The 22,237-nt window shown below is 42.2% G+C and overlaps 1 protein-coding gene across 1 annotated transcript in view; it reads right to left on the minus strand.

Annotated features, from left to right (window-relative positions):
• Positions 1 to 226: 226 nt before the first annotated feature.
• SLC6A11 (solute carrier family 6 member 11) overlaps positions 227 to 22,237 on the minus strand; it is a 100,896-nt gene continuing 78,885 nt past the window's right edge. Inside the window, exons 8-15 of the mRNA XM_086755406.1 lie at positions 18,271 to 18,374; positions 14,200 to 14,324; positions 12,003 to 12,115; positions 10,764 to 10,901; positions 7,965 to 8,067; positions 7,410 to 7,510; positions 5,945 to 6,115; positions 227 to 3,841 (exon numbers count right to left, since the gene is read on the minus strand). Coding sequence (XP_086611532.1) covers positions 3,689 to 3,841; positions 5,945 to 6,115; positions 7,410 to 7,510; positions 7,965 to 8,067; positions 10,764 to 10,901; positions 12,003 to 12,115; positions 14,200 to 14,324; positions 18,271 to 18,374 — 1,008 coding nt within the window. The 3' untranslated portion in view covers positions 227 to 3,688. The remainder of the gene's footprint in view (positions 3,842 to 5,944; positions 6,116 to 7,409; positions 7,511 to 7,964; positions 8,068 to 10,763; positions 10,902 to 12,002; positions 12,116 to 14,199; positions 14,325 to 18,270; positions 18,375 to 22,237) is intronic.

Raw genomic sequence — 22,237 nt, forward strand, 5'->3', positions numbered from 1 at the left:
TTTGTATCAAATAACTGACTTTAAGCTGTGAGAGCGGGAAACTTCAGTTTCTTTCACCCACAGATTTACTGGATGAGTTCAGAGAAGTTGCCAAATCTTCTCTTGTTTCCACGTTTCCATTTAAAATCAAGGGACATATGTCAGCCCTAACAGGGAGGGTGTGATTAGTCAGTCTGTGAGGTGAGGGTCATATAAAATACGCTGATATAAACTAAAATACACAGAATGGGTTTTGCCCATTTCCTTTAATTTTTGAAAACAAGTAAGTAGATGAAATCTTGTGCCCTTCAAAACCAAACAGAACCTTTCTTTGTGTAAGATGCTACATAAACCTTAGCGGTTGTTCGTTTTTATTGTATTATTTTTAATAATCCTGCAGATATTTCAGAAAAGGGCAATATTGTTTCTACTGCATAAAAAAAATCATCATGATATAATTGTTTTTTTTTTACATTTTCCCCTTCGTATTGTTTCAAAAAAAAAAACCAAACCCAAAACGAAGCACAAATACTATTAGGAAATTCACCCTCCCACATCCCTCCCCACAAAAGAAAAATATTTTTTAAAAAAATCAGTACGGTGTTAAACAAGCCAGATATTGAATGCACACATTTACAAGCACAGCACATCAGTAACACCGTATACTGCTTCAGACCACGCCAAACCATATGTATGCGTAGAAAACCACGGGCGAAATGGTTCATAGCAGCAGAACAGGAAGCGTGTTCCATACAACGTACGTAGTTCCTGTAGAGAGATCTGGATGAGTACAAACGTTCAAAGTGGATTGACAAGCCAAAACGCACAAGTCACTTTGTTCTGCTACAGCGGTGTGTGTTAAGATTCAAAGGGCAATCTTGACTCGTCTGGGATTTTCATTGTGTGTCTAATCATGGCTAGTGGAGTGGCATGGGTTCCACCTCTTGGCTCACTTTACTGTTAAACATTCATAAGAAGCCCTGACTGCTGAGATAACTTCATTGAAATCAAGGCCAAGTGTAACCTAAGAGTGCAGCTACATCGGCACATCCTTCACTGATAAGAAAATACGTTGATGTTTACTCTGGGAGGGAACATAATCCACCCCAGGGCCCATAGGTGGCTTTGGGGCCTTAGTTCTGCAGCTCTGGTGGGTGGAGGGAAAGATCACAAAGGGACACTGGATTAGAAATATTTATGACGCATTAGAACTTCCCAAAATGCTAAGGTTTTGGAGTGGGCATTTTTTCAATGTCGATACGTAGCTTCCAGTTGCTTTGGTATATTTTCTGGAGTTCTATCACTCAGTCTGTGGTTTCAGTTCTGGGAGCACTGGCAGCCTCCAGTTCGGGATGCCAAGCTGAAGGCTCCCTCTGAGGGAGGCCAGCATTCACAAGGTGAAGGTTCTGCACCTTCGTAAAGGCAGGCTCCTTCTAAACGTCCTCTCCTGCGCACCTAACGATGGAGACAGGCAAGCAGGACTTAAAATATTTGAAGTAGAACTGTGGTAGAGAAGTTCTCTCTTAGACTTCCCCCTTACCATACAAAAATACAAGTAAGATGAAGTAAAATCAAACAGATCTGTTTGTTAGATTTAATGATGTGACTTCAGAAAAAGCGATCCTATGAAAAAGCTGAAGAGGTAACCGTAAAATCTCAGAGCAATGCCAACTACATGTCCAGTTTTATGTAATATTAAGATATATTTAGTGACTGCTAGTGAGATGTTTTCCTCTGTAGAAGCCCAGGAGCCTTCTGTTCCTAATAACTCCAGGTGCTGGCTACCTGAGGTTTGGTGATTTTGAACTGCAGAGAAGACAGCAGACTTCATGACATTTCTTCTGAGCTGTCTTAGGCTGTTGCTTGTCTCTCCCCATCAGATACTGTGCAGGGTAGTACAGTGTTCCTCCACAGGTTTCTTGTACAACCATTGAATAAAAAATGAGGACAAGGAAAAAAAATAATTGTCCAGAACAAATAATAGGGTTTGGAATATTGGCAGAAGAAAAAAAAAAAAACAAACAAACCAAGAGACAGTCTAGAGGTGTTGATACTGGGACTGGCATTTTCATACCGCATGGTAACAACCATCCATCAGTTGGATTCACACACAACATCTGTTTTAAGGCAGAGGGAGTCAGTTCATACAACTGATAGAATAAAAAGGCCTGGTATCACAAATCCCAGACTGCTACTGTGAAACAGAGAAGTCACAACATCCCTGTCCTGATTCCTCCATCTGCACCGTACATAAATTACCTCCTGGAACTCTCGTGGAGATTCATCTCCCCAGGGAAGCGGTGGATTCCCCAGCACGGGATATTCGTAAGACTTGGCTGGACAAGGTGCTGGGCCGTCTTCTCTAGACTGTGCTTTTGCCAAGAAAGGTTGGGCCAGATGATCCCTCAGTTCCCTTCCAAGCTGGCACTCTACGTTTCTATGACTGAGGAGCAACTACTCCAGCCTTCCACCAAATACACTCCTATTGTGACGTTAGTGCAACCCTTGCTCAAAGAGCCATCAGGGCCTAATGTGAGAGGATCTAGAGAGCATGAGAAAAGCTATACAGTGCTACACTTTGTCCGTACAGGATCCTTGATTTCTTTTGAGGGGAATGACTATATGTACAGACAGACAGACTGGCAAACAGATAGAGACACACAGAGGCACCGAGGTCTGCAGAGCCCTAAACCTGCTCTTTTTTTTTCCCTCAGAACATCGCCACATACATAAAGTAACCTTGATCTCCTCTTGTACAAGCATAGACAAATGCGTTTTACTTCAGGGGATGGAAGTGTCAACAAAAATTAAGTACTGGCCACCCAGACATCAAAGAAAATGAAAAAGCCTTAGAGGTCTCCTGAAGTAGTACACATCATCTTAGAGACCGTTAACTTACAAAAGCAGCAAAATTCATAGCTTGCAAGAAATATTCTCTATCCAATCTCCAGAAAACCAGTGACTGAGAAGTGGGCCCATTCCACCCCATTTTCAGACCTGTTGAAGCCAATGGAGGGTGGAGGGAAGGCGATGAGAGCAGCTGAGGTGGTGCTTCCTGCCGGCCCCACAAAACTTCCCTTAGATAAGATGTTAGGCGCAAAACTCAGTCTTGCAGCCGCCCTGGCCTAGGGAAAGGCGTCATCTCCCCCCCGCCTGGTGCAAAAGCCACCAGCCCCAGTTGGAAAGCTCCCCCTGATTCCAATGGACGTTGGATACGGCCCGTGTTTAGCGAGTAATACGCAACAGCAGTTACAAGCCACCTCCCATCCTCTCACCATTCTTTCCGATACAAACAAAAGGACGTTCTGGTCCCCTTCGTATACAACAGTAAAAGCTGAAATGGTCTGAAACGCGTACAGATTAGAACGCATACATCTATACATTACATCTGACAGAAAGCAAAGTAGAAAAGTTTTACAGCACATTACACAGGTCCATCTAACGTCTAAAAAAACATTTACTGAAATCACCATATTACAATGAGTCATCACTAACGTACCATATAATGCTATTTCTCTTCCTTTTACATAAACATTACTTATATAGTAATTTTTAAAAAATCACTTTTAAACAAGTATACAATTTTCACTTTAAAATTAACGGGTTAATAAAATTTTGTGCAAAACAAGCCAGCCTCTATAATTAAGTGAATTTATTTATTTATTTCTTTATACAAAAAAAAAAAAAAAAAAAAAAAAAGATAGTTCTTTCAGAAATGTGTCTCCTTTTCTGTAATGGTTGAAATGGTGCCATCTCCTTTCAGTTTGGCATCGCAGTCATTTATTGCTGCTATGTAGGCTCTGCCTCCAAGCTTCCCTCTCATTTTCAAATCGGAGCTTGGCGTAATCAGCTTCCTGAATTTCTAGAAAGTTGGAGAAAATGGAAACCGTTACCTTTTCCTTGCTCACAGACACACGTTTGTTGACCAGATTGATGATAAACCCCTTTTCTCTTGCATGTCTGCTTCTCACGTCCCTATTACGTCCCTAAATCTGCAGGCCACACAGCGCTTTACAAATCACTCCAGACCAAAAGCTAGAGCAGGTGAAGACAAAGCCAAAGTGAATTTTCACGCTGATTTAGAGCAACATTCCCTTCCATGAAGAAATTCAGCAGTGCTCTGCGTAAGGTCTGTTATATAGGTGCACTTTGTTTCTTATGGCATAGTCGAAGGATATACACTGAAAAAATAAACAAACGAGACTGCCCAAGTGTATTAAGCTACAATAAAGAACAAAAGAAAAATATATGCGTTCAGCTGAGAACTTTCTTTTTCACAGCAATAACATCAGTAACCACATTGCCGCTTACAGCCTGGGGAGCAGAGATGTGGCAGGAAGGTGGCTTCCTGAGAAGCTTCCAAGTGTAATTAAAAAATCCTCTCGTTGTTCATGTATGGAAAAGATAACGACCTGTCTGCAGTGCTTCAGACTATGAGGCAGTGCAAAACAAGAGTCTGTAAACAAAGTCTCTTTACTTGCAGGGACCGGGTAAGGGGGATGCATTAAGGAAATATTTAATGCTAAGATTTGTGCAAAACTTCATTTTGACATGCTAAGAAAGATTTAGATTGGATATTAGGAAAAAATTTTTTACACTGAGGGTGGTGGAGCACTGGCCCAGGTTGCCCAGAGCAGTGGTGGATGCCCCATCCCTGGAAACATTCCAGGCCAGGTTGACCGGGGCTGTGAGCAACCTGATCTGGTTGGAGATGTCCCTGCTCCTGGCAGGGGGGTTGGGCTGGGTGGGCTTTAAAGGCCCCTTCCCACCCAAACCAGTCTGTGATTCTGTATTATGGACAATTCATATTTGTTTACCCACAGTAAAGATTTCTGAGGTAGGCTCCAGGCCGTATTTGGTCACCTTAATGGAGTCACTTCAATAAGGACTGTCATCAGCCAGCACAATAAATTGCATGTTAGCTTCTCCGTTCCAGAAAGCAGGACTATGACAGTGAGATACACTCAGATGTACTCAGAAGTCACACACTTTGGTTCTGAGTGGAGGATCATTTTGAAAGTGTGAGTACACACTGAGAGACAGATCTTCCAAACGTGCTAGGTGAGTCAATGAGCCCCAGGCATCCTAGACACAGCAATTCCTACTGTCTCGTTCTTTATGTTGGCGTTATTCTAGCGAATATTGGAGAGACTGAGAAAGCATGAAATGGACTGAACAAAGTCCCTTCTATAGACGTATCGAGATAGAAGGAAGCAATGCTGGGATACCTACTTTCACTGACTAGTATTTAAGGAACTCCAGATGACAGAATCAGGCTTTTCTGGAGTATGAGAAATCCCAAATAGCTGAATAAGATTTATATTCTTTTTTCTTCCATTATAACCATCTTTACTATCTTTCTGTGGAGAAAAGGTCTTATATTTAATAATTTTAACCTCAGCCTAGACCTGAGATAACCTGATACCAAGTGTCAGAAAACTGCACTGAATATTTCTTGTTGCCTCTATTTCTCACTTAGAGAGCTGTAACCAGGAAAACTGCCCAGAAGACATATGTGAGTGCTTGGTGTTTGCTACCCAGCTCCTGGAGGAGAATCCCAGCAGGACAAACTTCAGTTACCAAAACCATGGAGAGAAGGCAGCTGACCTGAATGAATGGCTGGTGCAAACCTTCTTGCGTTGATGTTAACAGGTGATGTTACAGACATTTTAAGCTACAAACTGAGCAGGAACAGAGCACCTTAAAGCTATAGTATTGGTTAGTTTACCATAGGCTGAAGTCAGTGAAGGTAAAAAAAAAAAAAAAAAAAGAAATTGAGGGGAAAATAGAGAAAATTCAGATGCCTCTTTCCACCAGTGACCGAGAGGCCTACCCTAAGCTGCCACTGGAACAGGTACGTGGCATTGCTGTTTGGATTAAACTGTGCTTAGTTTCATGCAGGTGAGGATTCACACTCCCTTCTCACTTCTTTTTTCAGTGTCGTTAATCTGAAAATGTATCTTACCTCTACGAATGTGCCTTCTGCCTTCCACAGCTTAATGCACATCCACAAAGGGATACAGATCATGGAAGAGAGTGCCATCATCCACCCTATGCCATAGCCCCAGTCAGGGTATATATATACATTGTTGTATTTCAAAGGCTTGTATTTCACCAGGAAAAAGATGAAGATTCCCTGAAATAAGCAGAGAAACATATTAGCGGTGTTTGAAAAAACACTGCCTACGTAACCAGAAAATGATTGACTGTTTAGGTGAGGCCAGTCTCCCTAAAGATGGAGAGCAGAGGTAAGCTTTTCAGTCAGAGGGAAAAAAACCAAACCAGCAGTATTTTCTTTTACGTACAGCTTAAATAACACATCTCAGTAGCTTCCACAGAAATGAACAATCTGTCAAGTTTAAATCCCATTTACCTCTCGATGACAATAAAACCTGCACTCTGATGGCAAACAGGACCTGGGCAGGAAGGATTAAGCATTGCTTAATTGTCATGATGAAAAAGGAAAGCCAAAATTTTCAGCATTGCCTTAATCCACTGTCCGCATCTGCAGTTTGGCAGACCAACTCTTCCATCCTCCCAAATCTCAAATATATGTCTGAATTTGTCAGGTGTCTCATCAAGCGGTTTGGACAATTTAAATTTATGAATACAGAATAGTTACTACATAATTTTCTCCAAATTGGTGAAAAGAATGTACAAGAACAAGTTCATTTCAGAGTTGGTGAAAATGAATCAGAAATTTTCCCAAGTTTGCAAATGAACTGGCAGAGCTCAAGGGAACCTGGACTTCCAGGTGCCCCCGCATCTATGGATTTGCAGCTGCCATCATTTACATCTTGGACAACTGGAAGGTTTTAGTATCTAATCCTCAGGCACGTGTGGATCAAATTTACAGGGAATGTGGTCATGATTCTTTTGTAATTTTGTCCCTGTTAGGCAGGCACAGCAGATTGCCAGAGCTGGCACCAGTACTGCCAGCTTCTCGTAAGGCAAATTCCTTCCCCTTCTCCATGTGTATGAGATGGGGTTTTGGCCTCTTCTACTGATTTTGCTAGAAGAAAAAATGTCCTGTCTTCTTTGAAAAGTGTCTACTCACACAAAGAGAGGGAAGGAAATCGGAGGCTGGAGCAGCAAGGAAACCAGCACAAGTATGGAGGAGCTTGAGTTACGCTGGGTAGACACAAGCTATACCAGTGAAGAAAAGCCTCCATTGTACCGGTAAATGTTCATTTAGGGCTCTAAGGGTTTTTTTTTTCCTATTATTAAATATACTAAGATTTCTCACAGTTCAGAGAATATGTAACAATTTTTACAGACCCTACAGAGTGTTTTTTAATTAAAACATATCCTACAAATCAATAGGCTTTTTCTTGACTGTTGTGAACTATGAGCAGCAGCAAATTTCTAAAAATATGCACAGAAAACCCTCTTTATGTCTAAGCCAAGTTATGTGGATATTCTGTACTTACTGCACAAATACCTGGAGTTAAGACCATCCAGCACCATTTAATCAGTGACAGTGGTTTGTACCCGATCATGTCTTCAATGTTATCATAAAAACGACTGCTGCCTGCCAAAAAAAACCCAAAACCAAATGAAAGGCAGATGTAGAATGTACATGTAAGAGGTTGTACAGGTCAGTATTTAAAACAGTAAAGAGAAAAACATAGGTTGTGACAGAGCTGCTGTGAGCGTCAGAGGTGGAAGGGAACATGCCCTGCACAGACACTTCGTGAGAGAAGGAAGATTTATTGCCACCTCTACTTTTTTCTAAGGCAGGTAAGGACTTCTTCAGTGAAGGAGGTCAGTCCTGACAAGGACCAAGGGAGGGGAAAAAAAAAAAGGAAAAAAAAAAATCTATTCCACTATCTTTGTTATTTAGACTGGAAAAAGGCATTCCTGACTTTCGGTAGTGCATGGCAACATGGAGGGCCCCGTTCCATAAGGGTACAAGATACATTGCTTTTATGCAAATAGAAAACTTTCCTAAAATCTCAAAGCCACAGCGGTTTTCAGCAACTCACCATAAACCCAGCCTATGCAGACACATTCAAATATGGCAACAAAAAGAAGGCACATGCCACTAGCTGCGTAAGAGTCAAACAGCTGAAAGACGTACATCCCACCCTGAAAGACAAAAACAGGAAAAGAAGAAAAAAATATTGTGTTTGCACTGGTAGGAATATGTCATAGCAAATATGGCTCTAATTACACAGCCAATCTGTTGGCTCCCTGGCAATCTTCCTACTGAAGTTGGTTCCTTCTTGAACAAAGAATATTCATTTTCTCAGTGATTTGTTATTGTGAAAGTTTTTTTTTCTTCCGTAGCACATAAGGTTATTCCCTGTGCCAGCTGAATACTGTGCATTTGCTTTAAGGTTGTAAACCCTGGAGTGGAGAGAACTACACTTGACTTGTTTCCAAAATGCTCCCCCACCTCCATGCTTTTTTCCAACTTCATTTGTTATCACATCAAGCTGTAGATACCACTGCTTTGATCTCCAGATCATTGTATGAGAAGACGCAGGGTCTGTTTTTTGTGTCTGTCCTATTAATATGTAAAATAATTAGTTAAAATGTGAGGAAAGAAGGCAAAATCTGTAGCTACTAGAACCACTGTCCAACGCACAAGCACTGTAAAACCAGTAAACTGACCTACAACGTGTGAATCTAGCTCACGGCCTTTAAGCCACGCTGCTTGAATGAGTCATTACTATTTGACAGACCAAAAAAGTGAAATAAGAATCATCCTGACTCCAAGCAAGCTTTTAAAAAAATGTTTTCCTAACAAGTTAAAAATTGTTCATGTCTATACTCACTGTTACATCTGTGATGTAACTTCTGTACTTACAGAAAGCAATCATACACCCTTGCTAATATTGTCACGATTTTGCTATTTTCCGGTAAAATCGTCTCTGTACTCCTAGGATCATCCTCACTTCCTTTGGGTGCTCTTCCTTTATGTATCCAGTACCAGTATCCAGTGTCATACATAATATTCCAGTGGGACCATTCCCTTAGAATCACAGACTGGTTTGGGTTGGAAGGGAGCTTTAAAGCCCACCCAGTCCAACTCCCCTACAAGGAGCAGGGACATCTCCAACCTGGCCTGGAATGTTTCCAGGGATGGGGCATCCACCACCTCTCTGGGCAACCTGGGACAGCGTTCTACAACCCTCAGCGTAAAAAAAATTTTTCCTAATATCCAATCTAAATCTACCTCCCTCTATTTTAAAATCATGAGCCCTTGTCCTGTCACACCAGGCCCTGCTGAAGAGTCTCTCCCCATCTTTCCTGCAGCCCCCTTTGGGTACTGGGAGGCCATTCTCAGGTCTCCCCAGAGCCTCCTCTTCTCCAGGCTGAACAGCCCCAGCTCTCTCAGCATGGCCTCACAGCAGAGCTGCTCCAGCCCTCTGATCATCTGCGTGGCCCTCCATGTGGCCCATTCCCTTGCTCGGTCATGGGACTATTCCCACCTCTCAATTGGAAACACCTGCCTGAAACTTCTAAGAAACATCATTTTATGTCTACAGCATATTAGTAGTGCTTAGTTTCACATCCAGATACTTCTCTTTCCTAATTGTTTTCAATGCCTAGTAGAAACATTTACTACTATATGGATGACTTTACACCTGCTGCTGCTATAGTCTACCCCATCGTTAATACTCCGGTCATCCAATCCTTCCCTATCAAGATGCCTTCTTCTGTGACTCAGGAACAGCAGAGTTAATGAAGCCTGATTTGGTCTTAAATCTCACAGATGACCGTGAACCCTTATGCTTCATGCGCTCATTAGGCTACAGCTTTATTGTGAATTCTCTGAACTCATGCTTTTTTCTTTTGAACTTCTACGACTTCTGTCTGGCTGCCAACTTTCATGAACGTTGAACTTTCACAAAAAAAAAGGATTTATCTTTGAAATTTCTGTTAAATTGACTGGAATCTGCCAATATGTTCAAAATTTAAAATGAAGAAGGAATACATCACCAGAGAGCTAATCGCATATAGCCAATGATTATATGTAGCTTGTTTCCTGCCCGAGCTGCTGCACAACAGAGACACGTTGTGGGCCTTCATGGTTAATACAGCCAGGCTTCCTCGCTCAGCCCTTCCTCAGACTGCAGCTGCAGTCTCCTCACCGATGAAACCTTTTTCTTTGACTCGCTCCCTGGTACAGAGAGGCTCTAACGGCCCAGCAAGCCAAAGAATAAGGGCAGAGGAGAGTGTGGGTTCTGCCCCTCTTCTTCCTGACTTGAGCGATGGGATGGACTGACACCCTCAGAATTTTTGGTTTAGAACATCCCAAAGCAAACACTTCAGTTTGTCTGGATTTTTTTTTCTTTTTCTTTTCTTTTCTTTTTTGATTCTTACCGAAGCAATTTCTGCTCAGAGAGTGGCTGTACTGATTGACCTAGCCTGCTGATACAAAAATCAAAGACGTTTTAGTTTTGTATATTCACATTACTTCATCTTCTTTATTGACCCATTCATTCAAAATGTAGTTGTTTTCAGACTGCTCTGTCCAGAGTAAGTAGGCAGCAATCACAACCAGTATATCTGGCTGGCCAGTGCAAAGCAGATGGAATTTCCTTGGCTATGTAACTTTGATTAAAGCTCAACTGAAAAACTGAGGCTACATTTCACATTTCCAATGCAACACAGTAGTTCAGAACAGTCTCTCAAGTATCTTGTAGCCATATTGCTGACAGTGAAGTTCGTCTGTGGTAAATGTTCTTGCATTTCATCTGATTATAAACGTCACGATTATGAACAGAAACCCATTTCCTTTTTTTTCTGCAGTAGAACAACAAAGCACATCTTACCTCAGTTAGCATTATTAGACCAATGAAGTATGACACAATGGAAAGGCCAAGAATCAACAGCTCTCTTCTGTAGCCCCTTCGGAAAATCTTTGGGTACATATCTACAACAGCTGTCACAAGGCTTTCAACACACACAAACTAGAACAAACGATAGGAAAGTACAAATGAAATACGTGTCTCATCTGCTGTTGGGATTTGGATTTGCTACAAAACACTTCAAATACACTTCTATGTTTTCACCATAGAGACTGAACGATCTCTGAGGACACTCTAAGCAGAAGCTCAAACTGAGAGGAACACCATTTCAGAATTTAAAAGTCCAAAGTTATGGATTTCCACTCCACCACCAAATTAAAATAGTTGAATCCACTAGTATTATCTCAGAAAGCATTTACCCTGCAGCAGATGGAGCATAAAAATTACATCTTTTGAATGTGGCTTGAACGGGACTTAAATAACGTACGGACATTTCACAGGGCTGCAGCAGAACTTCACTCTTAGCATCCTGCACTTCTGTCGCTACGAGGAACATGCGTATCAGCAATGCCCTGCACCTTCAAGCACTGCTACATGAACTGCAGGGTTTCTGGAGAAGCTCTCTCCATTTTACAGAAGAGAGAATTTCACAAAGCTATTAAGTGCCCAAGTCGAGTACATCTAATGATGGAGGGAAGGAACATTAATGCTCTCTGCTGATTTTTAAAGTTAGTAAGAGGCCCGAGCTTCTGACTCAGGCTCTGGAGCAAGGTTTCTAAAATAGGCAACAAAATTAATGCCCAAAAGTAGGCAATATAAAGCCTGCTTCATTGGAACAGTCAAGAGTAGAATTCAGGAATTGCTTATTTTAAAAGAAAAAATTTAAAAAAATGATAGATCATGAAAAAGAGCAGTTATTAAAACGTTAAGTTTAATGATTCAAAATGTCATGAAAAATAAGCACTGAAGAGCTTTATTCTGCAGTGTACAATCATAAACTTTCTGAACCAAATCATGCCAAGAGCTGAGCTGCATGCTAAAAATGCCAGCTACTTTCAACTTTTCATCAAACAGCTTTCACAATTTTTATGGTCACATAGGAAGGACAATTTCTATGCTGACACTTTGCTGCAGAGTATGACTACACATTTCTTGCTATGGTATCTTGAAATATAACTACACCGTAGGAACTTCATTCTTACTGTCTGATATTCAGTTTCAGAATTCAGTTGATAAAATCTTTAAATAGTGTTTGTTTCACACCTGACTGTCTAATCCAAGGAATATGAGCATCATGAAGAACAGAGTTGCCCACAGAGGAGAAAGCGGCATCATGGTAACAGCTTTAGGGTAAGCAATGAACGCAAGGCCTGGTCCTGAAAAAGAAGAACAGAAAGGAAGGAGTTTACACTTGCGTGGGTCTGGCTGAGGTGCAGCTAACGTTCTTCATAACAGCCTGTGCAGAGCTGTTTTGGATTTCTGGATAGAACACCATTGCTAACACCAACTTTGTGGCTAGTGCTGAACAGTGGACCCACCAGTTTTCTCACTTTTTCTCTTCCTGTTCCCTTCCCCATCCCACCGGGGCGGGCGAGTGAGCAAAGAGCAGTGTGGATGCTCAGCTGCTGGCAAGGTCAACCCACCACAACTTGATTGTTCTTTTATGGCAGAGAAGAGGAGCTAAAGACAAGATGGAAAACCTTGACAAACTCTGCATCTCTAACAGTCTAACTATTTAGTGATGAGGCCGATCAGTCATGAAGAGTTGCTTGGCACATCCCCTCTGCCTACATCCTGACCAAATGTTTAAAGGTCAAGACCTCTGTTAAGACATCACTATCCTTTACATTCCCCTTCTTCCTTGTGTGGATGTATGGTAAGACTCCCATATCTGAATAAATAATAGCGATTATTTATGGTCCTGTGGTTGCCTTATATAACTACGAACATATTCTGGAATATTTTTTTTTCCTAAGGCAGCACTTCATTGGACATACTGTGCAAGAATGCAGTCACTGGTAAGAGCTGCATCTTGGAAGCCACCTACAGCGCAAGCCAAATGCCTACTGGTTTGTTCAAAATCTGCTGTGCCTTTTTGAGCACTGCTGCTGGCACACAATATTAACTCATCGGCTGCATATTTACAGAAATCTTTAAAACAGAACATTTTTGCAACAGCATTGGTAAGTTCTCAGATCTGCTAAAATACCATCCCACCTAGCCCATGTTTTCCTGACCTTATCTACCTGTGCCCATTTCTCAGCTGATGCGAACTCTGATGCTGTAACAGCGAGCTTTTAAAGCAGGGGTAGGACGGCAGGATTACAAGGCTGTTAACAGAGTACCTCTGTGCTCCTGCTGCAACAGCTTCAGTGAAGACCTGCCAACACACTGCTGCTTTTTTGTTGAATGCAGTATTTACAAGCTCCTGCAGTTTCCAGAGTTGCTGTAGTCTTTTAACCTTTTTCTGGATAGTTTCTGTAACAGCATAAGCCACTTGTCTTGGGGGCTTTAGCAAGACAGAAGTATTTTCCATGAAAGTATCAGTGAAGCTCTACTTGCTTTGCAGTTTTCCTGCTAACCTTGACTAAATTCAAGGGAGTCATTTCCGCTTCCCAGCAGTTCAGCATTATACTGCTTCTCTTTTCGGGCAGCACTCCTGGCTTTTTTGTTCTGTTGAGTTTTAAGTGACCCTTAAAGATGTTACATCCACAAAGGTGTTAAAAAGCAATTAACTTTCATTGGCTGCCTAACTCCAGGTGAAGGTAACGAACCTTAGATGGTTAATTTCTCAGAGATGAGCCTTGGTGCCTTTCTGGACTCAAAACATGAACTTTTATACTTCACCAACCAGTGTATGTCCTGGGAGAAAAACGCGCTGATGTTAAGAGATGGCATTAGCCATCTCCCTGTTAGAAATCTGTATTTGGATAGTATATGTTGAGCAAGACTTCAGAGGACTTCCAAAGATTTCTCCTGAACACCTGGTTTCTCATTGCTTTAATAGCTATATTTTTATTCTTTTTTCTTCTTCTTTTTTTTTTTTTTCAGAAGGAACAGATGTTTGTGTGGATTTTGGTCTGTCTTATTCAGAAAACGGAAGGCTCCATTCATGAGGATATAACACTCAAGGGACATAACTGAGCAATTACCTCTGCTAAACAACCTTCTGGATGCTCAGCTGGAGTACGTTTGCACTGCAACAGCTCCTTGACTTTATGAATTTGGTGCTATGCACAACGACATGAGTATTTTTCACACATAAATGTATGACCATAAAAACAGTCAACAACTCTTCTTAGAGCAGTTATTCTAATGAGTCAGGTAACAGGTTTTTAGGAGGAGTTTTGCAAAACTATCCGCAAAACAGCCAGGTTATCTGTAAGACGCGGCACAGATTATTCTGACAGCAACGTCAGGGCAAGTTTTGTTAACGCAGAAAACTGCTCTGGGAACTTACCTGATTCTGCAACTTCTGCAATGGGCACGCCTTGTTCATAAGCCATAAATCCAAGAACTGAGAAGATAGCAAAACCAGCAACAAAGCTTGTGCCACTGTTCAAGCAGCAGAGCATGACACAGTCTCTGAAAATATAAATAAAAAACACTGCAGTTGATCTCCAGAGCCTCGGTTTCTTTCATACACTGAGCCACAGGACTAACAGAACCCCGAGCTGCTGGAACGGACGTTATGTTGCTCGGTAAGGGTAAGCTCACAACGGACATTGTGCCTGAGAGAACTCCGTCAGGCACAAGCATCTGGAGGCAGATACCATCACAATACCCTTGCTTGTGTTTTAGCTGGTTGAATTGCAAACTTGTGCTACTTGCTTACTGGTTTTCGATAGTCTTCAAAAAACATGTAAAAATACTATAAGAATGGTGTTAAGAACTATTTTTCTGCAGTAGCTGTAATAATGTATTCCAGAGGATAAGAGTTAATTTATAATCTATATAAAAACGGTAGTAATTTGTAATTTGTTTCCCCCATAAAAATCCTATGGTCGCATCTTAGCTAATTCTATTCCAGTTACAGTATATTGGCAATTTATATCCATACAAAATTGGATATCCATACAAAAAAACTGACATCATCTACCTGGACTTGTGCAAAGCTTTTGACACTGTCCCGCAAGACATCCTTCTCTCTAAACTGGAGAGACATGGGTTTCATGGACGGACCACTCGGTGGATAAGGAGTTGGCTGGATGGCCGCACTCAGAGAGTGGTGGTCAACAGCTCAATGTCCAAGTGGAGACCGGTCACCAGTGGCGTCCCTCAGGGGTCCGTGCTGGGCCCGGCCCTGTTCAACATCTTTGTTGGCGATATGGACAGTGGGATAGAGTGCACCCTCAGCAAGTTCGCCGACGACACCAAGCTGCGTGGTGCCGTCGACACGCTGGAAGGGAGGGATGCCATCCAGAGGGACCTGGACAGGCTGGAGAGGTGGGCCCGTGCCAGCCTCATGAAGTTCAACCAGGCCAAGTGCAAGGTCCTGCACCTGGGTCGTGGCAATCCCAGGCACAAATCCAGGCTGGGCGGGGAATGGATTGAGAGCAGCCCTGAGGAGAAGGACTTGGGAGTGCTGGTGGACGAGAAGCTCAACATGAGCCAGCAATGTGCCCTTGCGGCCCAGAAGGCCAACCGCATCCTGGGCTGCATCAAGAGGAGCGTGGCCAGCAGGTCGAGGGAGGTGATTCTCCCCCTCTACTCTGCCCTGGTGAGACCCCACCTGGAGTACTGTGTCCAGTTCTGGACCCCCCAACACAAGAAGGACATGGACCAGTTGGAGAAGGTCCAGAGGAGGGCCATGAAGATGATCAGAGGGCTGGAGCACCTCTGCTGTGAGGCCAGGCTGAGAGAGCTGGGGCTGTTCAGCCTGGAGAAGAGGAGTCTCCGGGGAGACCTGATAGCGGTCTTCCAGTACCTCAAGGGGGCCTACAAGAAAGATGGGGAGAAGCTGTTTAGTAGGGCCTGTTGCGATAGGACGAGAGGTAATGGTTTTAAAATAGAGGGGGGTAGATTTAGATTAGAAATTAGGAAAAAATTTTTTACGATGTGAACAGGTTGCCCAGAAAGGTGGTGGAGGCCCCATCTCTGGAAACGTTCAAGGCCAGGCTGGATGAGGCTCTGAGCAACCTGACCTAGTCAGGGATGTCCCTGCTCCTTGCAGGGGGGTTGGACTAGATGACCTTTGAAGGTCCCTTCCAACCCTAACCATTCTATGATTCTATGATTCTATGAAAATACAACTCCAGTTTGATTTATAAACTTATTTTAAGAAGCAATGGCAGTGAAAAGCACCACGCATAATCTAAGAAGCGTGTATATGCCTTAATAAGTGCCTAACGAGCAGGCCAAGACAGTGCATGGGCACTGATCTCTCAGACCTACGTATCCTACGCATCAAACAATGACAATTACAAGGCCAAGGTGAAGAAATATTTCTTTTCCCAGACTGGAAATGCCACAATAGTAAGTCACTCTAAAAAAGGGGGAAACACTCTCACAGAAAGGTGCGGTCTTCCCCCAGAGCTCAATGAAGTATCATTGTTATCCTGCTTTCAGAAGCCCTTCAAGCTGGGCAGATGATGCAGTAGGGATGATTTCTCCCGACAGTCATTCTTTTAAGACTGTTTGCTATGAGAGACAGCTGCATACTTGAGACAGTAATAATCTAACCCCGATGCCTGGAAGTAAATTAGGATTCTAAAACACTGAAAGGCAAGGCGAGCTTGTAGCTCTTTCAGGCCTCCGCCTTAGTCTGGTTTATCCCTGCCCTACTACAGCGCTGAAACAAATTTTTCTGCAAGCTATCTATGAGAAGAAATGACCCTGTAAAATTTAACAGCTGTTGAATCCACATCTTCAGTAATGATTCCCATCTTTGTCACAGATTTGTAGCGACTTCTTAAGAATCAAGACACGTCATATTTTTAAGTCCTGGCATATATTCCGCCAAAAGTTCTTTGGTAATCTCTCTGGTCTGTTGCTTGTTTTGTTTGGTATTTTCATCCTGTAACTTTACCTCATCAGTTTATTAAGTTGAAAGTGGGGTGACCAGTTCCAGCATCTTCTTCCTTCCCTACTGAGCCCCACACTGCCTCCCACATCTGTTCGAAGCTCAAATGCAGCCCAAACAAGGTATTTTTTTCTGGTGAATGGTGTGGCACAGGACACGAGAGCTGCTGGTTGCTAACCATGCAAAACAGGGTTGGGGTGGAGACACATTGCTCCCTCTGCACCTTCAGAGCCCCCGGCAGTTTCTGCTGCTTCCTCTTGAAGGAAGGTCCCAGGGCAGGGCCCAAGTGGTTTAAGCTGGACCGTCCTATTGAACTAGATCATCCGTGAGGGAACAAGAGGAGCACAGAGGTTTCTCCACTCGCAGGGAACACCTGCAAACCACAGTGCCATGGTGCAAAATGGTCACAGGGTAGATACGTGGTTCTCCACGGAAATGTTACAATCAGACAATACCCTGCCACGGCTTGATTTTTTTTTTTTTTTAAGTGCTAGTTAGAACACAAATTTAACTCTGCTTTCCACTGAATAACTACTTTGTATGTCTTACTCTGTTAACCACCCTGTTTAACTCGGCTGCTTTCCACAGTTAACTTCTGTCCTACTCGTTTCCTCAGATTTGTTAAGAATCTTTGGGACACAATAAAATCTGTCCTACTCAGGAAATTTGTGAGAACATTTTGTAAGAGGAATTGTGAAGTTTGGACTCAGCAAAAAGTATTCTTCTGCAGCACCTTGCTCAGGAGCATTAAAAGAGAGCTGCTGATGGTTTTTACAAACTGTCTGGAGATCATATGGGTCAGTACAATCAAACTGCTCTTTACTGTCTTATGTTAAAGGTTGTTGAATTGTAGGAAAACTAATTCAATAACTACTGATGCCAGAAGAAAAAAGTAGTGTTCGCATTCCTGCCCAGGCCAGAAAAATGGAATGAGGATTTTGTGTGAGGATTTTGTCCTTTTGACACTGATTCAGGAAAGGTTAAAACCTACTGAAGTCATCAGCAATTTCCTTACCGATTTCTATAAAGCACTGCAATGCCACCCATTTCAGTGTGCCCTAGCTAGGAGCCAGGAAATGATGGGAAAAAGCGACATTCAGAGCACAGACCAAACTCAGGTGAGTTTTAATAATAGTTTTGCGTAGGATTTTGTTTTTAAGCAGGTATCTATTATACAATCAAATATTGCACACATATGTAATTATACATGTACGGAATTCAGTATATTGTACATGCAACTGTGTATACCTGTGTGTACTGAGTGGCTTATGGCTGTGTACAGGTCAGATACGCTCAAAAGGGATAAAACCACCAAATTTTGGAAAAGACTTCCTCTGAAACAATTATAATAAACATTATAGATCTCTGTTTTACAAAAACATGTGCATGTGCTTATGATGACTCATACAAGTAGCTAAAGAAAAAGGTAAGCACTCATGAGTGAAGCTAAGTCTGTGGACACTTCTGTCACCGAAACTAAGTGTAAAACTGAAGTGCGGGAGACATTACCTGTAGCAGTTGTTGTTATAGTTGTTGTAACTTCCCAGTGCTGTCAAGCACCCCAAGCAGATCGCGTAAGAGAAAAATATCTGTGTACCGGCGTCCACCCACACCTGAAGACAAAAAAAATGCAGTGGTTAAAAAGGTGAAGAAGGCATAACCTTTAGGCATACATTGACTGCAGATTTGTGGAAGCAACTGTACAGCGCAACAGTTTCTGGCAAACCTTTCCTAAGTCATAACCTCAAAATAATGCGCTGTGAGTGAATTTCTTCCCTCTTTCCCAGTGGTATAAACAAGGAGAACTAACTGGTCTTTAGAGGTTCAAGCTAACCTAAGTAGAAAGAGAGACAGAGGTTTTGCAGAAGAGTCTCACCCTGTACACATTATTTAATGGTTTTATTAACACTACAAGGTGTTCATAATTGCAACCTAAATATAATCATTTATCTCGTTCTCACTTGATGATTACTTATTCAAATTAAACAACCTACTGTGAAAAAATGCTCTAAAGACAAAATACGCCATTCGTAGATAAAATACAAATTGAGCTGGGGAAAGAGAAGACACAACTTATCCAGGGAAAGGTGGGTTTTTTTCAGCAATATTTGGTGGCCCCAGTCATGCACAATGGTTGTTCTGGTCACTGTACAACTAGCAAATAAAAGTTCTGTAGAGCTTAGCAAGTAAGTAGCTTTATAATATCATTACAGTAACATTTATATCCTAAAGTGATGCAAATACTAAATTCAAAATCAGACAAAACAAAAAAAAAAAAAAAGGAAGCATGAGCTGACACAGTGAGATTATCCTCACAGCAATCTCAGAATATTAATGTGCCATTTTTTTTTACTTTAAAAATACTGCAGCCAAACAGTTCAGTTCATTCGGCTAGGGTCTGGATGAGTTCTTTCCGGAGGTGAATATACTCTTTTAACTCCTGATTTTGCCATGAGAGCAATGTGAAGAACCCGTATCTACACAGCTCCACTATTATTTCCAATCCAATAAATTCTGACTCCTGCTTTCCTGGGATAAGTGAGCTCTGTACGTTTTTTTTTTCAAAGCAGAGCAACCAAAGTGCTTCTCACAGAAGTAACAAAATACTGACGGATAGCCCGAGGCATAGCTGGTTATTTAGCTGCTCTAAGGTCGAGACAGGACAGAGGTAATGCAGGTAATGAGTTCATGACTAATAATAGTAATACTAATAATAGCGGTCAAATACTCATAAATATCCGAAGGGGATGTATTTGTTTTACACGTGATCGTGTGAGACCTTGGTCTCTGGAGCTGTGACTGTTTCGTTTAGGAATAACATTAAGATCACATTCAATTTGCATCAGTGGCTTAAATGGTTTCATTGCTGCCATACTGAATAAGATCCAGCTGATTACATCTCGAAGTTTCACCACTTGGTAAGGAAAAAACGGCACAGAGAAAGCCCTTTGACAGACAGGCTCTTTAACAAGATCGGAAGCTCCCAAAAAGCTGTCAGTTGCATAGGTCAACTGCAAATGCACGGTCGCCTTCAGCAGAAACAAAAGCTAGGAAACTGGATCAGCACGCGTAGAATCTGCTGGTTCCTTCCACTGCTGTTTTTTTCACAAAGCTCCTTGAGAAGAGGAGCAGACAGCACATCCCTCTGGAGGTCCTCTGTACCCAGTTAGAAAAACAGATACAATTCTGGCCATCGGTGACATTATTCCCTTCAAAGAAAACAAGTCTCCTCTAAAGACTGACATCTGGCAGTGCTTCAACATAAAAAGTGGAAAGTACTTTATGAGAAACATGTTCTGTAAGCAAACATTCATGTATTCTACAAGGCTGAATCAGACTGATTTTGCACCCTTTGCTTTTGTTGCACTCTATGCCATCAATCTAGAAATTCCACCAGAACTTACGGCTAACGTTAAACAGAAAGGAGGAAGTAATTTTATTTACTGAGTGCAATAATAGAATCAGGGTAGCTTCTTTTGGGTTGTATGCTCAGAGAACTAGTGACGCTTAATTTGTGATGACCACTAGTATTTCTATTTCAGGTTTCTGAAATGGCAAAAAGACCTACAGCTGATCAAGAAAGTGGCAAATAGGGAAATGAATTCAGAAACCACAGGTAGATTTTTGGTAGCTGGAAAAACACGAGCGATGGACTGACTCTGTTGTATTTTTGCCCCAAGCCTAAATGTGTGAACATTTTAAAGCCACGCAGCTGATCTTACAGATCAGTTCTTCATACTCGTGCCCCAACAGCTAGTGAGCATTTAACATTTAGCATCAAACTGCAGTTCTCATTTGTGGCTGGAGAATTCGTTAAGGTACACGCCTTGTTTATCACTCTAAGTCACGTCCAGCCTTAGTCATCCATAAACCGCACCTCGGGGAAGTCATTCTCATTAGAACTTCTAGTGGGTACAGATGGGCTCTGGTAGACACTGCTCACAAACCCAGGTGTCCTCCATCTAGCTCACGGCAACAAAAGCATTACAAATTACTCCTCAGAGTGCTGAATTTGCAACGTCTGGCTTAGACTAGGAGTTGTAACATTTTCCAAGTACACGGAATGAATGGGGCACAATTCTGCAGAACAATGAAATTCTGAAGGACAGAGACAAAGGAAACACCACCAGTAAGCTGCAAACCAAGGGTTCTGGAGCCAGCATCTGGTGAAAGGCTGGCACAAAAGGAGTATGTTTTTTCTGAAATGAGACAGGGCTGGAGACGCTTCTGGCATGAGTAAATTCCAGAGGAAAGGACTGGTACCAGCGAACATCCTGTTCATGCTTTGTAAACTTCGTGCCTTCAGAATCCTTTGGTTAGTGACAATTAAGTCAATTCAGTAGTATGTATTCATAAATTTGGGGACTGAAAATGTTTTATAGTGTTCTGTTAGCACCTACTCTATGAGATGGAACTAAAGTGTTTCTTCTTACTTTTTTTTTATATCATACTTAAAATGTTTCCATGCCAAAATAAGATTAACATTAAAGCACAAACCTTTATTATATCCCTAATATTTAAAAAATCAAGTGCCAAAGGACAGAACCTTTATATCGACTGTGCTTACCATTTTGCACCCACATTACAGCCATTTTGTAGCCATGCTAGGCCCAGCGCTGCATCAGCAACACATGGGCCAATGAGAAGAATGCGCATGTCGGCTCAAATAATAGCGGCACAGCCATCGCTCCGACTCCGGCACAGCAGTCGTTCCTGCTGCTCGGAAGGGGCTGTTCAACAAGCCCATGTGATGAAGCTCTGTTCCCAAAGGGAGAAGGCGAAGCAAACACGATTCAACGCTCCTGGCACTTTTTTCCTTCTCCAGGTAGAAATGTGGCCTGACCGTGACACACCATGAGCCTCTCCACTCTCCGTTTCCTGACAGGGAAGGGGAACAGCAGAGCTGTCTGTGCCCCGATCCCCGTTTTGAGGCTTTCCCACACTTCACTTTCCAGTTTTCCCAGTTCACACCATTAGCTCACAAGCAGTGGTCTCAACTGTGTCCTGCTGATCACTGATTTGCACTGGTACAAACACAATTCCACAGAACAGAATGAAAAAGCTAGCATTACCCAGTTATTACATCTGCCTGGGTAATCTGAATTTGGCCTTCTCGTCTGTAGATCTAGGACACAATCTTCATTTACATGACTATTCGCCTCTCTGCCCGAGGAGATGAATCGAGCTGTGCAAACAGAGGATGCTGTTGTCTGGAGGATCCCTTGCCTCTTTGTTGCCACGATTGTAGCGCATGTAATGAATGAAGAAGGATGAAGAAGGAAGAAGGGGGATGTGCTGTAGTGAAGACAACAGAATACTGCTCTGGAGAATTAGATTCTTTTCATGTCTCTGCTATAAAGTTGCTATGTGACGTTATGTCCATCAATCACTTAAACCAACCCTTTCTCAAATGTTCATTAACTTGGTAGTCCTCATTTAATGGGTGTCTGACGTACAAAATTACTGAGCATCCACT

The sequence above is a fragment of the Chlamydotis macqueenii genome, chromosome 10 (genome assembly GCF_036417535.1).
Source record: "Chlamydotis macqueenii isolate bChlMac1 chromosome 10, bChlMac1.mat, whole genome shotgun sequence".
NCBI classification, from domain to species: Eukaryota; Metazoa; Chordata; class Aves; order Otidiformes; family Otididae; genus Chlamydotis; species Chlamydotis macqueenii.